This window comes from Oncorhynchus gorbuscha, linkage group LG13 (genome assembly GCF_021184085.1).
Source record: "Oncorhynchus gorbuscha isolate QuinsamMale2020 ecotype Even-year linkage group LG13, OgorEven_v1.0, whole genome shotgun sequence".
In the NCBI taxonomy this organism is placed as follows: domain Eukaryota; kingdom Metazoa; phylum Chordata; class Actinopteri; order Salmoniformes; family Salmonidae; genus Oncorhynchus; species Oncorhynchus gorbuscha.
Window position 1 is genome coordinate 37,706,116 of NC_060185.1, and position 15,182 is coordinate 37,721,297.

The following is a 15,182-nucleotide window of genomic DNA, read 5'->3' on the forward strand; positions in this document are numbered from 1 at the left end:
TTCCAGGAAATTATGTCATGGCTTAAGAAGCTTCTGATAGGCTCATTGACATCTGAGTGCACCTGTGGATATATTTCAAGGCCTACCTTTAAACTCAGTGCCTTTTTGCTTGACATCATGGGAAAATCAAAATAAATCAGCCAAGACCTCAAAAATAAAGACCACAAGTCTGGTTCCTCCTTGGGAGCAATTTTCAAATGCCTGAAGGAACCACGTTCATCTGTACAAACGATAGTATGCAAGTATAAACACCATGGGACCACGCAGCCATCATACCGCTCAGGAAGGAGACGCGTTCCTTCTAGAGATGAACGTACTTTGGTGCAAAAAGTGCAAATCAATCCCAGAACAACAGCAAACGACCTTGTGAAGATGCTGGAGGAAACCGGTACAAAAGTATCTATATCCACAGTAAAAGGAGAGCTATATCAACATAACCTGAAAGACCACTCAGCAAGGAAGAAGCCACTGCTCCAAAACCGCCATAAAAAAGCCAGACTACGGTTTGCAACTGCACATGGGGACAAAGATTGTACTTTTTGGAGAAATGTCCTCTGGTCTGATGAAACAAAAATAGAACTGTTTGGCCATAATGACCATTGTTATGTTTGGAGGGAAAAGGGGGAGGCTTGCAAGCCGAAAGAACACCATCCCAACCGTGGAGCACGGGGGTGACTGCGTCATGTTGTGAGGGTGCTTTGCTGCAGGAGGAACTGGTGCACTTCACAAAACAGATGGCATCATGAGGATGGAAAATTATGTGAATATATTGAAGCAACATCTCATGACATCAGTCAGGAAGTTTAGGCTTGGTTGGAAATGGGTCTTCCAAATGGACAATGACCTCAAGCATACTTCCAAAGTGGCAAAATGGCTTAAGGACAATAAAGTCAAGGTATTGGAGTGGCCATCACAAAGACCTGATCTCAATCCTATAGAAAATGTGTGGGCAGAACTGAAAAAGCGTGTGTGAGCAAGGAGGCCTGCAAACCTGACTCGGTTACACCAGCTCTGTCAGGAGGAATGGGCCAAAATTCACCCAACCTATTGTGGGAAGCTTGTGGAAGTTAAACAATTAAACAATTTAAAAGCAATGCTATCAAATACTAATTGAGTGTATGTAAACTTCTGACCCACTGGGAATGTGATGAAAGAAATAAAAGCTGAAGACATAGATCATTCTCTCTACTATTATTCTGACATTTCACATTCTTAAAATCAAGTGGTGTTCCTAACTGACCTAAGACAGGGAATTTTTACCAGGATTAAATGTCAGGAATTGTGAAACTGAGTTTAAATGTATTTGGCTAAGGTGTATATAAACTTCTGACTTCAACTGTATATTAATATGGGCTATTTTCAGCTCTTTCCTGGGTAGCTTATCAAAGATAGACATCATATGGAAAAGAGCAAACAAAGTAAGATAAAACATATACATTCTGGAGTCCATTAATCAGTTGGTGTGTGTGCTGCGGTGTTGAAGCTACGAACCCATAGGCTTGGCTCTCTCATCACTTCCAGGCTTTTGGGAAGGAGGGTGGACAATGAGCCTGTCATAACAGATGTAAGCAATGTCCCCACACACTCGGGCAGCTTTCATGGCTGGGATAAGTTATTTCCTCTTCTGGCGCACAGCTTCAGGATAGTCCTTGTTGAGGAAGACGTACATTCCTCTCAAGTTCTTGGCTCTTTCCAGAACAGCTACCTAGTCCTTGAACCTCAGGAACTTGACCACTATCTGCCTGGGCCTGTCATCTGGGCTTGTGGTGGGTTTTCCAGTCCTGTGGTCTTTGTCATGGTAACAACGTAGGTTACACTGTTACTTCTCGCAGTTCAAGACATGACATGTGACACGGAATCCTGGAAACAACAACAAACAGCGGAGATCTGGACAGCCACAAGCCTGGGACAATCCGCGGTCCTAGCCACAATGGCTAACTGTGTCGTGGGCTGCTTTCAAGCCCTCAAGAAAACTCAGCTAGCTTGTGTGATAGGAAAGTTACCTATTTACCTGCTTAGTTTGGTATTAATAGTTAGCAATTAATACTTAACAAATAGAACATTTCTGTTCTGTTTCATTCGGTATTGCTGTAAAGAGATGGTTTCCACTCTAGCTTCCTGCAGTTAGTCTGCTAGAGATAGCTTGAGCTGTCAACGACTTGGTGATAAAAACCTAAAAGCTGGCATTCTGTAGACAAGATGTGGTGTGTGACCCGAGATAGAGATAGCCTGGAAGAGTTTAAAACAATGCCTCATTGTCTCACCTACCTGGCATCTGGGAAACTAAACCGGGTTGGGAGTGAATCACCATCCTGTGAAGACAACCAAGGTGGCTTATGGGAGTTGAAACCAGTCTGACTTAGCATTTTTAAGTCCTATATAAGGTCTCTGTTTTATCATTATCAGTAAGGCTCTCGGCCCAAATGTCAAGACTGTTGGGTCGATGGTTTCATTATTGCAATAATTACTCGATATTGAATAAAGATGATTGTTTGAGGAAATGACAACGTCTCTCTCACTTGAATAGAATATTTCACCAGACTTGATAGGCATCTAGCTAGCTAGCAGCTACACCAAACAACTCCTCATACCCAGCCTTGGTCGGCAGGATCACTGGACAGATAGTAGCGGTTCCATCAACTGATGCCAACCGCATCGCCGGATCCAAACTCAAAAACAAACTTTCCAAAACAGCAAACTTTGTCACAAACTTTTCAAAACAACAAACTCTCCCTTGTTGCATGTTCAACCGGAAGTGATATATAGAGGGGGGAATAAGAAATGTAGCTAGGCCCATAAACTACATGGATGAACTGTAGTTGTACGTTCTTGAACAGACTTTGAGGTACATTTGCTCCCTTTTGGTGGGTGTGACGAGGTGTGGCTTGAAGAAATTAATTCTGTATTTTAAAGGTCATTGGAAAGCTAATGGCATTCCCCAACTCGCAACCTATGGGCACATTTGAGTGGTAAGGCCAAAGCAACCGACAGTGGACAAAGGTGGAGGAGTGAAGTCGAGGGAAGTGCATCTGTGACAGTCGGACACTAATGTGGATTTCCAACAGCAAGGCTCATATCAACATGGCAATGTTCCCAAGAGATAAATATGTAGGCATATCTAACCCCCATATCACACACTCACAAACTGAAATCATAATAGAATAATATGTGTGTATGTAGGCTACAGTGTACAATCAATTACTGAGAGTCTCAAATATCACATTTATCAGTATACTGTATATCCACTGTACACATGAATCACAACAAATTGGTTCATGTTTTGGTCATGTTCGTGTGGATCAAACTAAAACATCCTGATTGTTGACAATAGCCTCCCACAATGCAGCAGGATGATGTTGGTGAAAAGCAACTACAGAAACTTGCAGTTGACCTCAGTCAAAACTTCATGAACTTTGATCACATGATTTTTGTAAAGTTCAAGCAGTTGACATGTAGGCAAGCTGGAAAAATGTTATCCCCAGAATGCAACACACTTTGAAAGGCGGTGACCATTGACTTGACAAAAGTGATCTGCCCACAACCAAATCCCTCCAACTGGTTGTTCAGTATAGCAACGTTTATGTTCAATTGAACATTCTAGACCCTCTCTTTCTAAAATTATCCGCCACAATTGTTGCAAGCCCTATTACTAGCCTGTTCAACCTCTCCTTTCATATTGTTTCAGATCCCTAATGATTGGAAACCTGCTGCGGTCATTCCCCTCTTCAAAGGGGAGACACTCTAGACCTAAACTGTTAAAAACCTATATCTATCCTACCCTGTCTTTCTAAAGTATTCGAAAGCCAAGTTAACAAACAGATCACCGGCCATTTCGAATCCCATCGTACATTCTCCGCTATGCAATCTGGTTTCCGAGCTGGTCATGGGTGCACCTCAGCCACGTTCAAGGTCCTAAACAATATCATAACCGCCATCAATAAAAGACAATACTGTGCAGCCGTATTCATCGACCTGGCCAAGGCTTTCGACTCTGTCAATCATCGCATTCTTATCGGCAGACTCAACAGCCTTGGTTATTCAAATGACTGCCTCGCCTGGTTCACCAACTACATCTCAGATAGAGTCCTGTGTGTCAAATCGGAGGGACTGTTGTCCGGACCTCTGGCAGTCTCTATGGGTGTGCCGCAGGGTTCAATTCTCGGGCCGACTCTTTTCTCTGTATACATCAATGATCTTGCTCTTGTTGCTGGTGATTCTCTGGTACACCTCTATGTAGACAACACCATTCTGTATACTTCTGGCCCTTCTTTGGACACTTTGTAACAAACCTCCAGACGAGCTTCAATGCCATACAACACTTCTTCCGTGGCCTCCAACTGCTCTTAAATGCTAGTAAAACTAAAGGCATACTTTTAAACCGATCGCTGCCTGCAGCCGCCCGCCCAACTAGCATTACTGCTCTGGACAGTTCTGACTTAGAATATGTGGACAACTACCAATACCTAGGTGTCTGGTTAGACTGTAAACTCTCCTTCCAGACTCACAATAAGCATCTCCAATCCAAAATGAAATCTAGTATCGGCTTGCTATTTCGCAGCAAAGCATCCTTCACTCATGCTTCCAAACATACCCTCGTAAAACTGACTATCCTACCGATCCTTGACTTCGGCGATGTCATTTACAAAACAGCCTCCAACACTCTACTCAACAAATTGGATGTAGTCTTATCACAGTGTCATCCATTTGTCACCAAAGCCCCATATACTACCCACCACTGCAACCTGTATGCTCTCGTTGGCTGGCCCTCGCTTCATATTTGTCGCCAAACCTACTGGCTCCAGGTCATCTATAATTTTTTGCTAGGTAAAGCCCCGCCTTATCTCAGCTCACTGGTCACCATAGCAGCACCCACCCGTAGCACGCACTCCAGCAGGTATATTTCACTGGTCACCCCCAAAGCCAACTCCTCGTTTGGCCACCTTTCCTTCCAGTTCTCTGCTGCCAATGAGTGGAACGAATTGCAAAGATCACTGAAGCTGGAGTCTTATATCTCCCTCACTAACTTTAAGCATCAGCTGTCAGTGTAGCTTACCGTACATTGCACCTGTACACAGCACATCTGTAAATATCCCACCCCATTCCCTCACATAGCCCACCTATAATTTATCCCAAACAACTACCTCTTTCCCAACTGTATTTAATTTATTTATTTATTTTGCTCCTTTGCATGCCATTATTTTTTATTTCTACTTTGCACATTCTTCCATTGCAAAACTACCATTCCAGTGTTTTACTTGCTATATTGTATTTACTTGCCACCATGGCCTTTTTTGCCTTTACCTCCCTTCTCACCTCATTTGCTCACATTGTATATAAACTTGTTTATACTGTATTATTGACTGTATGTTTGTTTTACTCCATGTGTAACTCTGTGTCGTTGTATCTGTCAAACTGCTTTGCTTTATCTTGGCCAGGTCGCAATTGTAAATGAGAACTTGTTCTCAACTTGCCTACCTGGTTAAATAAAGGTGTTCTCAACTGGCCTACCTGGTTAAATAAAGGTGTTCTCAACTGGCCTACCTGGTTAAATAAAGATGTTCTCAACTGGCCTACCTGGTTAAATAAAGATGTTCTCAACTGGCCTACCTGGTTAAATAAAGGTGAGGGGAAAAAATACGGTGTCATTTCATGGGGCTCTGAATAGTACGGAGTGTTGTGGCCAAACAGCTTAAAATGGGGTGCCTGGACACTATATGGTACAATTTGGAAAATGTACCCAAAAATGTACCAAGTTTCCATACCAGGAATAATTCCTATTTATCCAGAGAGTCCCTGGAAATATGTCAGGGTTCTCCCAAAATAAGATTGTCGCTAGGCCACATTGAGGCTGCACCATCATGTCAAGATTTCACGGAAAGTGACAATGATATTAAGTAATAATAGAGTAGTCCTAACTTTGATCGCTTATGACATTGTTGTGAATTGCAAAACAGGCCATTCATAAATTCAGAGCGATATCATGTTCCTTAATTAATTCAGCACATTTCAGCAGTAGCGTAGGCCTAGGCTATCTCGTCACAGCGTGGCACCTAAAGACTCTCTATTGTAAAGTGACCGTTCCACTGGATGTCATAAGGTGAATGCACCAATTTGTAAGTCGCTCTGGATAAGAGCGTCTGCTAAATGACTTAAATGTAAATGTAAACAAGATTTTCTGGTCTGATGTAGCCAAGAATGAGCTCTTTGGCCTGAAAGCCAAGAGTCATGTCTGGAAGAAACATGGCACCATCCTTATGGTGAAGCATTGTGGTGGCAGCATCATGCTGTGGAGAAGTTTTTCAGCTGCAGGGACTGGGAGACTAGTCAGGATTGAGGCAAAGATGAACAAAGCAAAGTACAGAGAGCTCTTTAATGAAAACCTGCTCCAGAGTACTCAGGACCTCAGACTGGGGTGAAGGTTTCCCTTCCAACAGGACCCTAAGCACGCAGCCAAGACAATGCAGGAATGGCTTTGGGACAAGTCTCTCAATGCCCTTGAGTGGCCCAGCCAGAGCCTGAACTTGAACCCGATCGAACATCTCTGGAGAGAAATGAAAATAGCTGTGCAGTGATGCTCCCCATCCAACCTGACAGAGCTTGAGAGGAATGGCAGAGAAGAATGGGAGAAACTCCCCAAATACAGGTGTGCCAAACCTTTCTAAAAACCTGTTTTTGCTTTATCATTATGGGGTATTTTGTGTAGATTGATGAGGGGGAAAAAACAATTTAATAATTTTTAGAATAAGGCTGTAACCTAACAAAAATGTAGAAAAAGTCAAGGGGCCTGAATACTTTCTTAAGGCACTGTATGAACTGATACGAAAAACAACACTTGATTCAACACTTCCAGTTTTTCTATTTAAATTATTATACAACATTCTTGCCACCAACAGAATGCTATATATATGTTCAACATAATCTCACACTCAATTCCTGCAAATATGTAGAAAAAAAAGTATTTCAGCACATTTCATGTGTTTTTGTGTGGCATAATTTGTGTGAAAAAACAAACTAAATCCATAGGAAAACATAAAAAGATTTGTGGACTTCATTCATAGGAAAATACGTTTTTTGGGGAGCAAACTTCAGAACAATCTTTTGAAAGTTATTGGAGCAATACATTTTGGGCAATGGTGTTCTACACTGCCTTTTTTGTGTCCCACAATTATTTATATAACAAAACAAACATTTTAACAAACCAATATTGTTAATCAACCAGGTTGTCACCAACTATTGTAATTATACTATTATACTATTATAATAATATAACAGTAGCCTTACGTTAAAAAAAGAAGTATTAATGCCATTGCTGTTTTCTATGCTTGTTCTGTAGCTCAGTTGGTAGAGCATGGCGTTTGTAACGCCAGGATAGTGGGTTCGATCCCCGGGACCACCCATACATAGAATGTATGCACACATGACTGTAAGTCGCTTTGGATAAAAGCGTCTGCTAAATGGCATATATTATTATTATTATTTTCACTTTTTTTGTGGTATTGATAAACATATTTGATTGGGGAATGGGGATGCATTTTCATGATGGGAAATTAATTCATCAATAAATGTGAGGAAACAGAAGACCTGAAAAAAAATTGTTGGCTTATACTTCCAAAGTCGTCTCGTGATGATTATTATGGTTGTGTTAATCATGTTATATACTTAGGCTATTGTAACAAGGCATATGCCAGGATTTTAGGCCTACTGCCTCTGCCCAGAGGTCTACTAGGCTTTCATGGCAACATCAGTTAGAGCTCACTTTGCCAAGTATACGCCCTGGTTAGAGTCCCTGTTACAGCTTTCACTTTCTTCCGCTACGTTGGTGGCAGCTTTGGGATCACGTACAGATCACGTCTAGTTATGTGATCAAGTGGTGGGAAGCATTCTGTTTAAACCCAACATTGTGTTGTGTTTAATTACGTTGATATATCGAGTGAACTATGGATAAGCAACAATGGGTGTGACAGATAGAAGTAGTCACTACAGGTGTGATCATGCCTTACATTAAAGTTGCCTGAAGCTGAATGGAAAGTTCTATGCTCTGACCAGTTATTCAGCAGAAAATCCTCTGTGACTGTCTAATTTACATAAGTTAACTTACGAGTGTGGACTCCAGATAAACATATTGTACACAAAAAGTACCTGTTTAAAGTCTTGTTACAACCATGGTGTTATTTTGTTACTGAAGCTTATACATCATATAACTTAACAATGATCTACATCGTATGGGTAGACAAATAATGTGTGTTTTGCAGCAAAACACAACTAGTCTTTTTTTAGGATGCAAGTAATATGAATCATTGTTGATCCACCCTGTTCTGATCTATTGAGATGGATGTAGGTTTTTATTTATTTTGAAGGCATAATACGAAAACCGGATGTCTTAACCTTGCTGCGGTGATGCTATTAAAGCAAAGCTTGACATAGCTTCCGAGTTCGACTAGAGACCAAAATCGTCGGGCGTCGCCAGGTGGTTGAAGGCTATATCACAACCCTTTTTGAACATCTTCATTCAATGTTGCATTGTTGGCACTTTCGTGTCGGTCATTGTTTGGGGAAAAAATATGTAGAAAATGGTTTGTATATAGCTTATAGCCAAATGTTTTCACATAGCATGCGAGATCAGACAGTATTAAAAAACAACTTGCGTTGGCCGGGAATCGAACCCGGGTCAACTGCTTGGAAGGCAGCTATGCTCACCACTATACCACCAACGCTGACATAGAGCATGTATGAAACATATTCATATTTGAAGTAATAGCTGGTGTTTTCCGTAACTCGAAAAGTTTCATTTATATATTTTTTATTAGACCATATACATATCGGACTAGCTAATTAGCTAAATGTTCATAGAAAATAGGCAAACTTTTTGAGAATACGTCACGATGAAATAATACAGCTGTGCTAATGTTCATTTGCCACATTTGCTACATTTTCATCAGCTACTATTTGCGAGCGCCCCTGAATGAAGCCAGAAGCAGCAAACCAGCGAAAGCACCTTCTTCAATATGGATTTATTTGACGATCTTCCAGAACCAACCCAAACCGCAGGTAGATAACTTGATATGTCACTTTAAACATGTTTCACGAATTACACATTTAACATGTTTCAAGGTGTTGTAATCAAATAACGTTAGCTTGCTAATGCTAACCCAGCCTCTGCTATAACGTGTTTGCTAACATTACATTAGCCAATTATGTGACGTTAGCGAGCCTTGTTTGAGTTAGCAAGTCAACTGCTATGTAGCACACAGAGAGCAACCAAATCTAGCTATCGAGCTAACGTTACTTGAACAAATATCATCTAACAGTTTATTTTTTATAAGAATAGCTAGTCATTAATTTGATAGGCCCAGTGCAGTAGGTTTCCCGACTAGCTATCAAACGTTACTTGTTAGCTAAACTGGAACTGCTAAGCTGGAACTGCTAAACTAGAACTGCTAAGCTGGAACTGCTAAGCTGGGTAGTTGACAGTTAGCAGTGGATGACTGAATAGCTATCTTTTCCCTTCATTGTCTGTCCCGGTTCGTCCTGCATCAGGTGAAGCCTCGGTACAGAAGACATGTCCATCACCCCTGGAGGACAGGGGGTCCAAGAGGAAAAGAGACGCACCTGATGATGATGAGGTGGTGGAAGAACAAAAACTAGAAGAAAAGAAAGTTTGTAAAGGTTTTCGACATTTCCACATGAATGTGCAGTATGTCACTTATTTTATGTTTGTCTGTCTTGTCTGTCTGTGTCTGTCTGTGTCTGGCTGTACAGTTACTACTAGCTATGAGAGATCACTATGTGTCCCCAGATGATCAATCTCTGAGTGAAAGTGATCACTCTCTGTGTCCCCAGGTGTGCCTATACTGAAGGGGTATGTAGCCGCTCGGAGGGGAGAGAGAGAGGAGATGCAGGACGCTCACATTCTCCTATCTGACATGAAAACCTGCCTGTCCACCCTTCCAACTACAGTGTAAGTCCCCTCTGATGCATGGCAGTGTCAGGATGAGTCCCAAAGTGCACCCTATTGCCAGTCATATGTAGTTTCCTACTTTTGAACAGACCCTCCAAAAGTAGTACACTATATAGGTAAGAATGTCTTTTGGGAGACATCCTAAGCCCCCTTCTCTCTAACATAGGGGAGTGTCAGTCTGTTAGGACCTGGAAGGTGTGATGGTGTGCTCCAGTGAAGTGACGTACACTACTGTCTGTGTTGAAGGTCTCGTCTGGCCTACTTCGCTGTGTTCGACGGCCATGGAGGAGCTAGAGCCTCTCGCTTCGCTGCAGAACATCTTCACCACACTCTGGCCCTGAAGTTCCCTAAAGGTGAATGGAAAGACTCAGATCTCCTCTTCACTGTAAAATACTGGGCTGGATTTATTTGTTGTGTTATCTCTTCACATATTCAATATACATCAGTTAATTCTTGAGATTTGGCTCCTGAGTGGCGCAGCACTGCATCTCAGTGGTAGAGGCGTCACTACAGACCCTGGTTCGATTCCAGGCTGTATCACAACCAGCCGTGTTTAGGAGTCCCATAGGGCGGTGCGCAATTGGCTCTGCATTATCTGGGTTTGGCCGGGATAGGCTGTCATGGTAAATAAGAGTGTGTTCTTAACAGACTTGCCTGGTTAAATAATTTTAAAAAATGACTCAGATCACATGCCTATTCATCCTCAATAAACATGGCTTTCATGTCTAGTGGTATTATCTCTTCACAATATTCTAGAAGATTCATCAATATCTAATGCATATTGTGTGTCTCCTCCCACAGTAGAAACTGAGAACCTGGACAAACTCGTGAAGAAGTGCCTACTAGACACCTTCCGACAAACAGACGAAGACTTCCTGAAAAAAGCCTCCAGCCAGTAAGTGCTTAGTCTTGTAAACCTGACCTTAGGCAACAGCAGTGACTAGGTTCTGGTAGATATGACGCACTCTCTTGGTAACTACGATAAGGGAAGACGGACAACTCCCAACAATTCCTTATATAGCTTTGTTTCCCAAATCGGCCCTGATCAAAAGTAGTACACTATGTAGGGGATAGGGTGCCATTTGGGAGTATTTTAGAAGCCTTATAAATTGATGAGCTAATCTGTCCTACATGAATGAAAGTATGAAGTGATGTGTACAGTGTGTTTGGTCTGGTCCCACAGGAAGCCTGCCTGGAAGGATGGCTCTACAGCCACCTGTATGTTAGTGGTGGATGACATGGTGTATGTAGCCAACCTGGGAGACAGCAGGGTAAGGTGCTCCTCTGCACACACATTCCGTATATAGTGCACCACTTTTGACCAGTGCCCTATTGACCCTTGGCTAAAGTAATGCACTAGGGAATAGGGTGCAATTTTATACATAACCTTAGTTTTAACCTGTTTATTTAGCCATCATCAATGATGATATTGCCATAGGAAGCGTCTTTTTTTATTCTGTTGCGTTGTAGTACATTTCCTCACCTGTAACATTGTGTCTCTGTCTTTCTGTAGGCGGTTCTCTGTCGGATGGAACAGGAAATGCAGGGCGGAGAAAGGAAGTGTGTCACTCTGGCGCTCAGTAAGGAACACAACCCCACCATCTACGAGGAGCGCATGAGGATCCAGCGAGCGGGGGGCACCGTGAGGTACTGGGCTTTCACTGGGCTTTCATATATTTTCTCTGTAAATCTGTGCCTGGAAAAAACCATCAACAACAAAAATAATCTTTGATAAGTACTAGTGATGTCCTTGACCTGCTCTGTGAGGAGGAATAACTATTTAATCAACTCTTTATCCATGGTTGCTGCTGTGTATGTTGCTGCAGGGATGGGAGAGTCCTTGGGGTGCTGGAAGTGTCCAGGTCTATAGGAGATGGACAGTACAAACGCATTGGAGTCATATCCACACCTGACCTCAGACGCTGTCAGCTTACACCCAATGACAGGTAAGACACTGACTCTTTCAACCAATGATCAGTAAGACATGTACGGTTTTAACCAATGACAGGTAACACTATGCCAGGTACTCCCAGCCGAGCCCCGTTCCAATACCTTGTAAATGCATTTTCTTTTACTCCCTTCCTTGAAGTAGTCACTGAACTGACATGATGTGGGCTTGGAAAAGCTAATTGAATTTGTTGGCGGACTGATGGATGAACTCTCTTTCTTTTTCTCTCTCTCAGGTTCATTATCCTGGGCTGTGATGGTCTGTTTAAAGTGTTTTCTGCAGAGGATGCTGTTAAATATGTTCTCAACGTCTTGCAGGTATACATCATGCTCACAATGTGTGTTTATGGATAAAAGAGGTCTCATGATGTGTGTTTGCTGCGGTGTGTGAGACTGTTTTGCGGTTATTTTCAGAATGGGAGTGTTGAGAGGAAGGAGGGACAGACTGAGGAAGAAGGCCACTATGAAGCAGCATGTCAGAGACTGGCCAACGAGGCAGTGAGAAGAGGATGTGCCGACAATGTTACCGTCATACTGGTGTCTGTTAGCTTCTGAACAACAGACACCTGATCTGGCCCATCATTGATGTGTCTCATTGCGTGCCTCAGTGCCTCTGAGTGCTATGTCCACTGTGGCTCCAGACCTAAAAACACATGAACAGATCCCACCGCTGCCACCAACAGACGAACATCAGAAACATGTTGGTCAACCGTTCATTATAAAGGAGGTGTTCTAATCTCTAACTCAATGTGAACTGTATACCCTACGCATGCACACAATGCAAGAACGCACATTTCTAATGGCTTGTGTTGTGTACTTGCGTAGGGTGTAAATTAGGCCTACTGCCCTGTACTGCCCTGTACTTCTTATCCTGATGACTACTGATCATTTAAATGGTCTTTATGGTTTCTGATCAATACCTTGTCTTATCTCATTTGTGCACATGTTGTTTTATTGCCCTCAATGTTACATTTTATTTGGTGTACTTTTAAGAAACTATTTCAGAACATAATTTCAGAGATTATCCCCCCCAATTTTTTTTTTTTTTAATACAACCCTGTATGATCCAATCTGAAGCTGGTCTAGATTTAACGGACTTATGTCTTCCTCCAAGCCGACTCCCCCCTGGATAATACCGATGTACAGTACCAGTCAAGTTTGGACACACATACTCATTCAAGGGTTTATCTTTATTTTTGCTATGTTCTACATTGTAGAATAATAGGGAAGACATCAACACTATGAAATAACACATATGGAATCATGTAGTAACCAACAAAGTGTTAAATATGTCTGAGATTCTTCAAAGTACCTGCCTTTTTTCAACTTAACCTTTATTTAACTAGGCAAGTCAGTTAAGAACAAATTCTTATTTACAATGACAGGCATACCTGTTAATTGAAATGCATTCCAGGTGACAACCTCATGAAGCTGGTTGAGAATGCCAAGAGTGTTCAAAGGTGTCATAAAGGCAAAGGGTGGCTAATTTGAAGAATCTCAAATATAAAATAGATTTGGATTTGCTTAACACCTTTGGTTACTACATGACTATATGTGTTATTGTATAGTTTTGATGTATTCACTATTCTACAGAAAATTTTGAAAATATAAAAAGTAAAGAAAAACTATTGAATTTTTATGTAATTTATTTCACCTTTATTTAACCAGGTAAGCCAGTTGAGAACAAGTTCTCATTTACAACTGCGACCTGGCCAAGATAAAGCAAGGCAGTGTGACAACAACAACAGAGAGTTACACATAAACAAACGTACAGTCAATAACACAATAGAAAAATCTGTGTGCAAATGTAGAAGAGTAGGGAGATGGCCAATAAATAGGCCATTAGAGGTGAAATAATTACAATTTAGCATTAACACTAGTGATATGCAGACGATATGCAAGTAGAGATACTGGGGTGCAAAAGCGAAAGAGGGTAAGTAATAATATGGGGATGAGGTGGTTGGGTGCGCTATTTACAGATGGGCTGTGTACAGGTACAGTGATCGGTAAACTGCTCTGACAGCTGATGCTTGAAGTTAGAGAGGGAGATATAAGACTCCAGCTTCAGGGGTTTTTGCAATTCGTGTTGGAGGCTATTTTGTAAATGACATCGCCGAAGTCAAGGATCGGTAGGGTAGTTAGTTTTACGAGGGTATGTTTGGCAGCATGAGTGAAGGATGCTTTGTTGAAAACCGATTCTAGATTTCATTTAGGATTGGAGATGCTTAATGTGAGTCTGGAAGGAGAGTTTACGGTCTAACCAGACACCTAGGTATTTGTAGTTTTCCACATATTCGAGGTCAGAACTGTCCAGAGTAGTGATGCTAGTCGGACGGGAGGGTGCAGGCAGCAATCAGTTGAAGAACATGCACTTAGTTTTACTAGCATTTAAAAGCAGTTGGAGGCAATGGAAGGAGTGTTGTATGGCGTTGAAGCTCGTTTGGAGGTTTGTAAACACAGTGTCCAAAGAATGAGTACGTGTGTCCAAACCTCTTACTGGTGCTGTATGTCTGTCCCTTCCCTTTCTGTTTCCTACAAGTTCATATCATAAACATTAGGTTTAGGATTTGCTTTATTGTATTCTATCAGAAAGCTGAGAAGGAATCGTGTTGACTCATTGCATTTCTGTCTGCAGAAAATGACGGGCAATGCCTACTCATAACTGGTTAAAATCACATGATGCACACCAGATGATGTCCCTATTCGTCCCAGACAAAGTTCCCCTTTGGGGTTAATACATTAAATTAGATCAATTTGTAGGTCACCTGGGATACACTTGGGAACCCCATCTCTAACAATAGCCTTTATTTCTCTCCCACATTAACGAATGGGTTTGGCCATTAGATGGTGCTATCAAACCGTTTCTCAACCTTACTCATGATGACGGCCTGTAATGGGCGAGACAGACATGCTATCAGACAGAGTTACACATCTACAGCTTCTCTTGGTAGGTATGCCTCAGGAGATTTACACAACAAAAAAAATATAAACGCAACATGTAAAGTGTTGGTCCCATGTTTCACGAGCTGAAATAAAGGATCCCAGAAATTTTCCATACGCACAAAAAGCTTATTTATAATAATAATAATAATATTTCTCTCAAATTCTGTGCACAAATTGGTTTACATTCCTTTTTAGTGAGCATTTCTCATTTACCAAGATAATCCATCCACTTGAGAGGTATGGCACAAAAAGAAGCTGATTAAACAGCACGATCATTACACAGCCTTGTGCTGGGGACAATAAAAGGCCACTCTAAAATGTGCAGTTTTGTCAC

General features: G+C 41.7%; 1 protein-coding gene and 1 non-coding gene across 4 annotated transcripts; one reads left to right on the plus strand and one right to left on the minus strand.

Annotated features, from left to right (window-relative positions):
- The first annotated feature begins 8,449 nt into the window (after positions 1-8,449).
- LOC123993950 (integrin-linked kinase-associated serine/threonine phosphatase) lies at positions 8,450-12,822 on the plus strand. 3 transcript variants are annotated; one of them, XM_046296427.1, is made up of 11 exons: positions 8,450-8,573; positions 8,940-9,048; positions 9,538-9,666; positions 9,841-9,958; positions 10,205-10,311; positions 10,760-10,853; positions 11,142-11,229; positions 11,472-11,605; positions 11,785-11,904; positions 12,142-12,223; positions 12,320-12,822. In XM_046296427.1, the coding sequence occupies exons 2-11, from the start codon at positions 9,006-9,008 to the stop codon at positions 12,458-12,460; spliced, it is 1,056 nt and encodes a 351-aa protein (XP_046152383.1). In that variant the 5' UTR covers positions 8,450-8,573; positions 8,940-9,005; the 3' UTR covers positions 12,461-12,822. The 3 variants fall into 3 exon arrangements, with proteins under 3 accessions (XP_046152383.1, XP_046152384.1, XP_046152385.1); XM_046296428.1 differs by having other exon boundaries at positions 8,480-9,048; positions 10,763-10,853; XM_046296429.1 differs by having other exon boundaries at positions 8,480-9,048; positions 9,538-9,660.
- Positions 8,643-8,714, minus strand: trnag-ucc. Its single transcript has one exon. It is a non-coding gene; the product is annotated as a tRNA-Gly (tRNA).
- Positions 12,823-15,182: the final 2,360 nt, after the last annotated feature.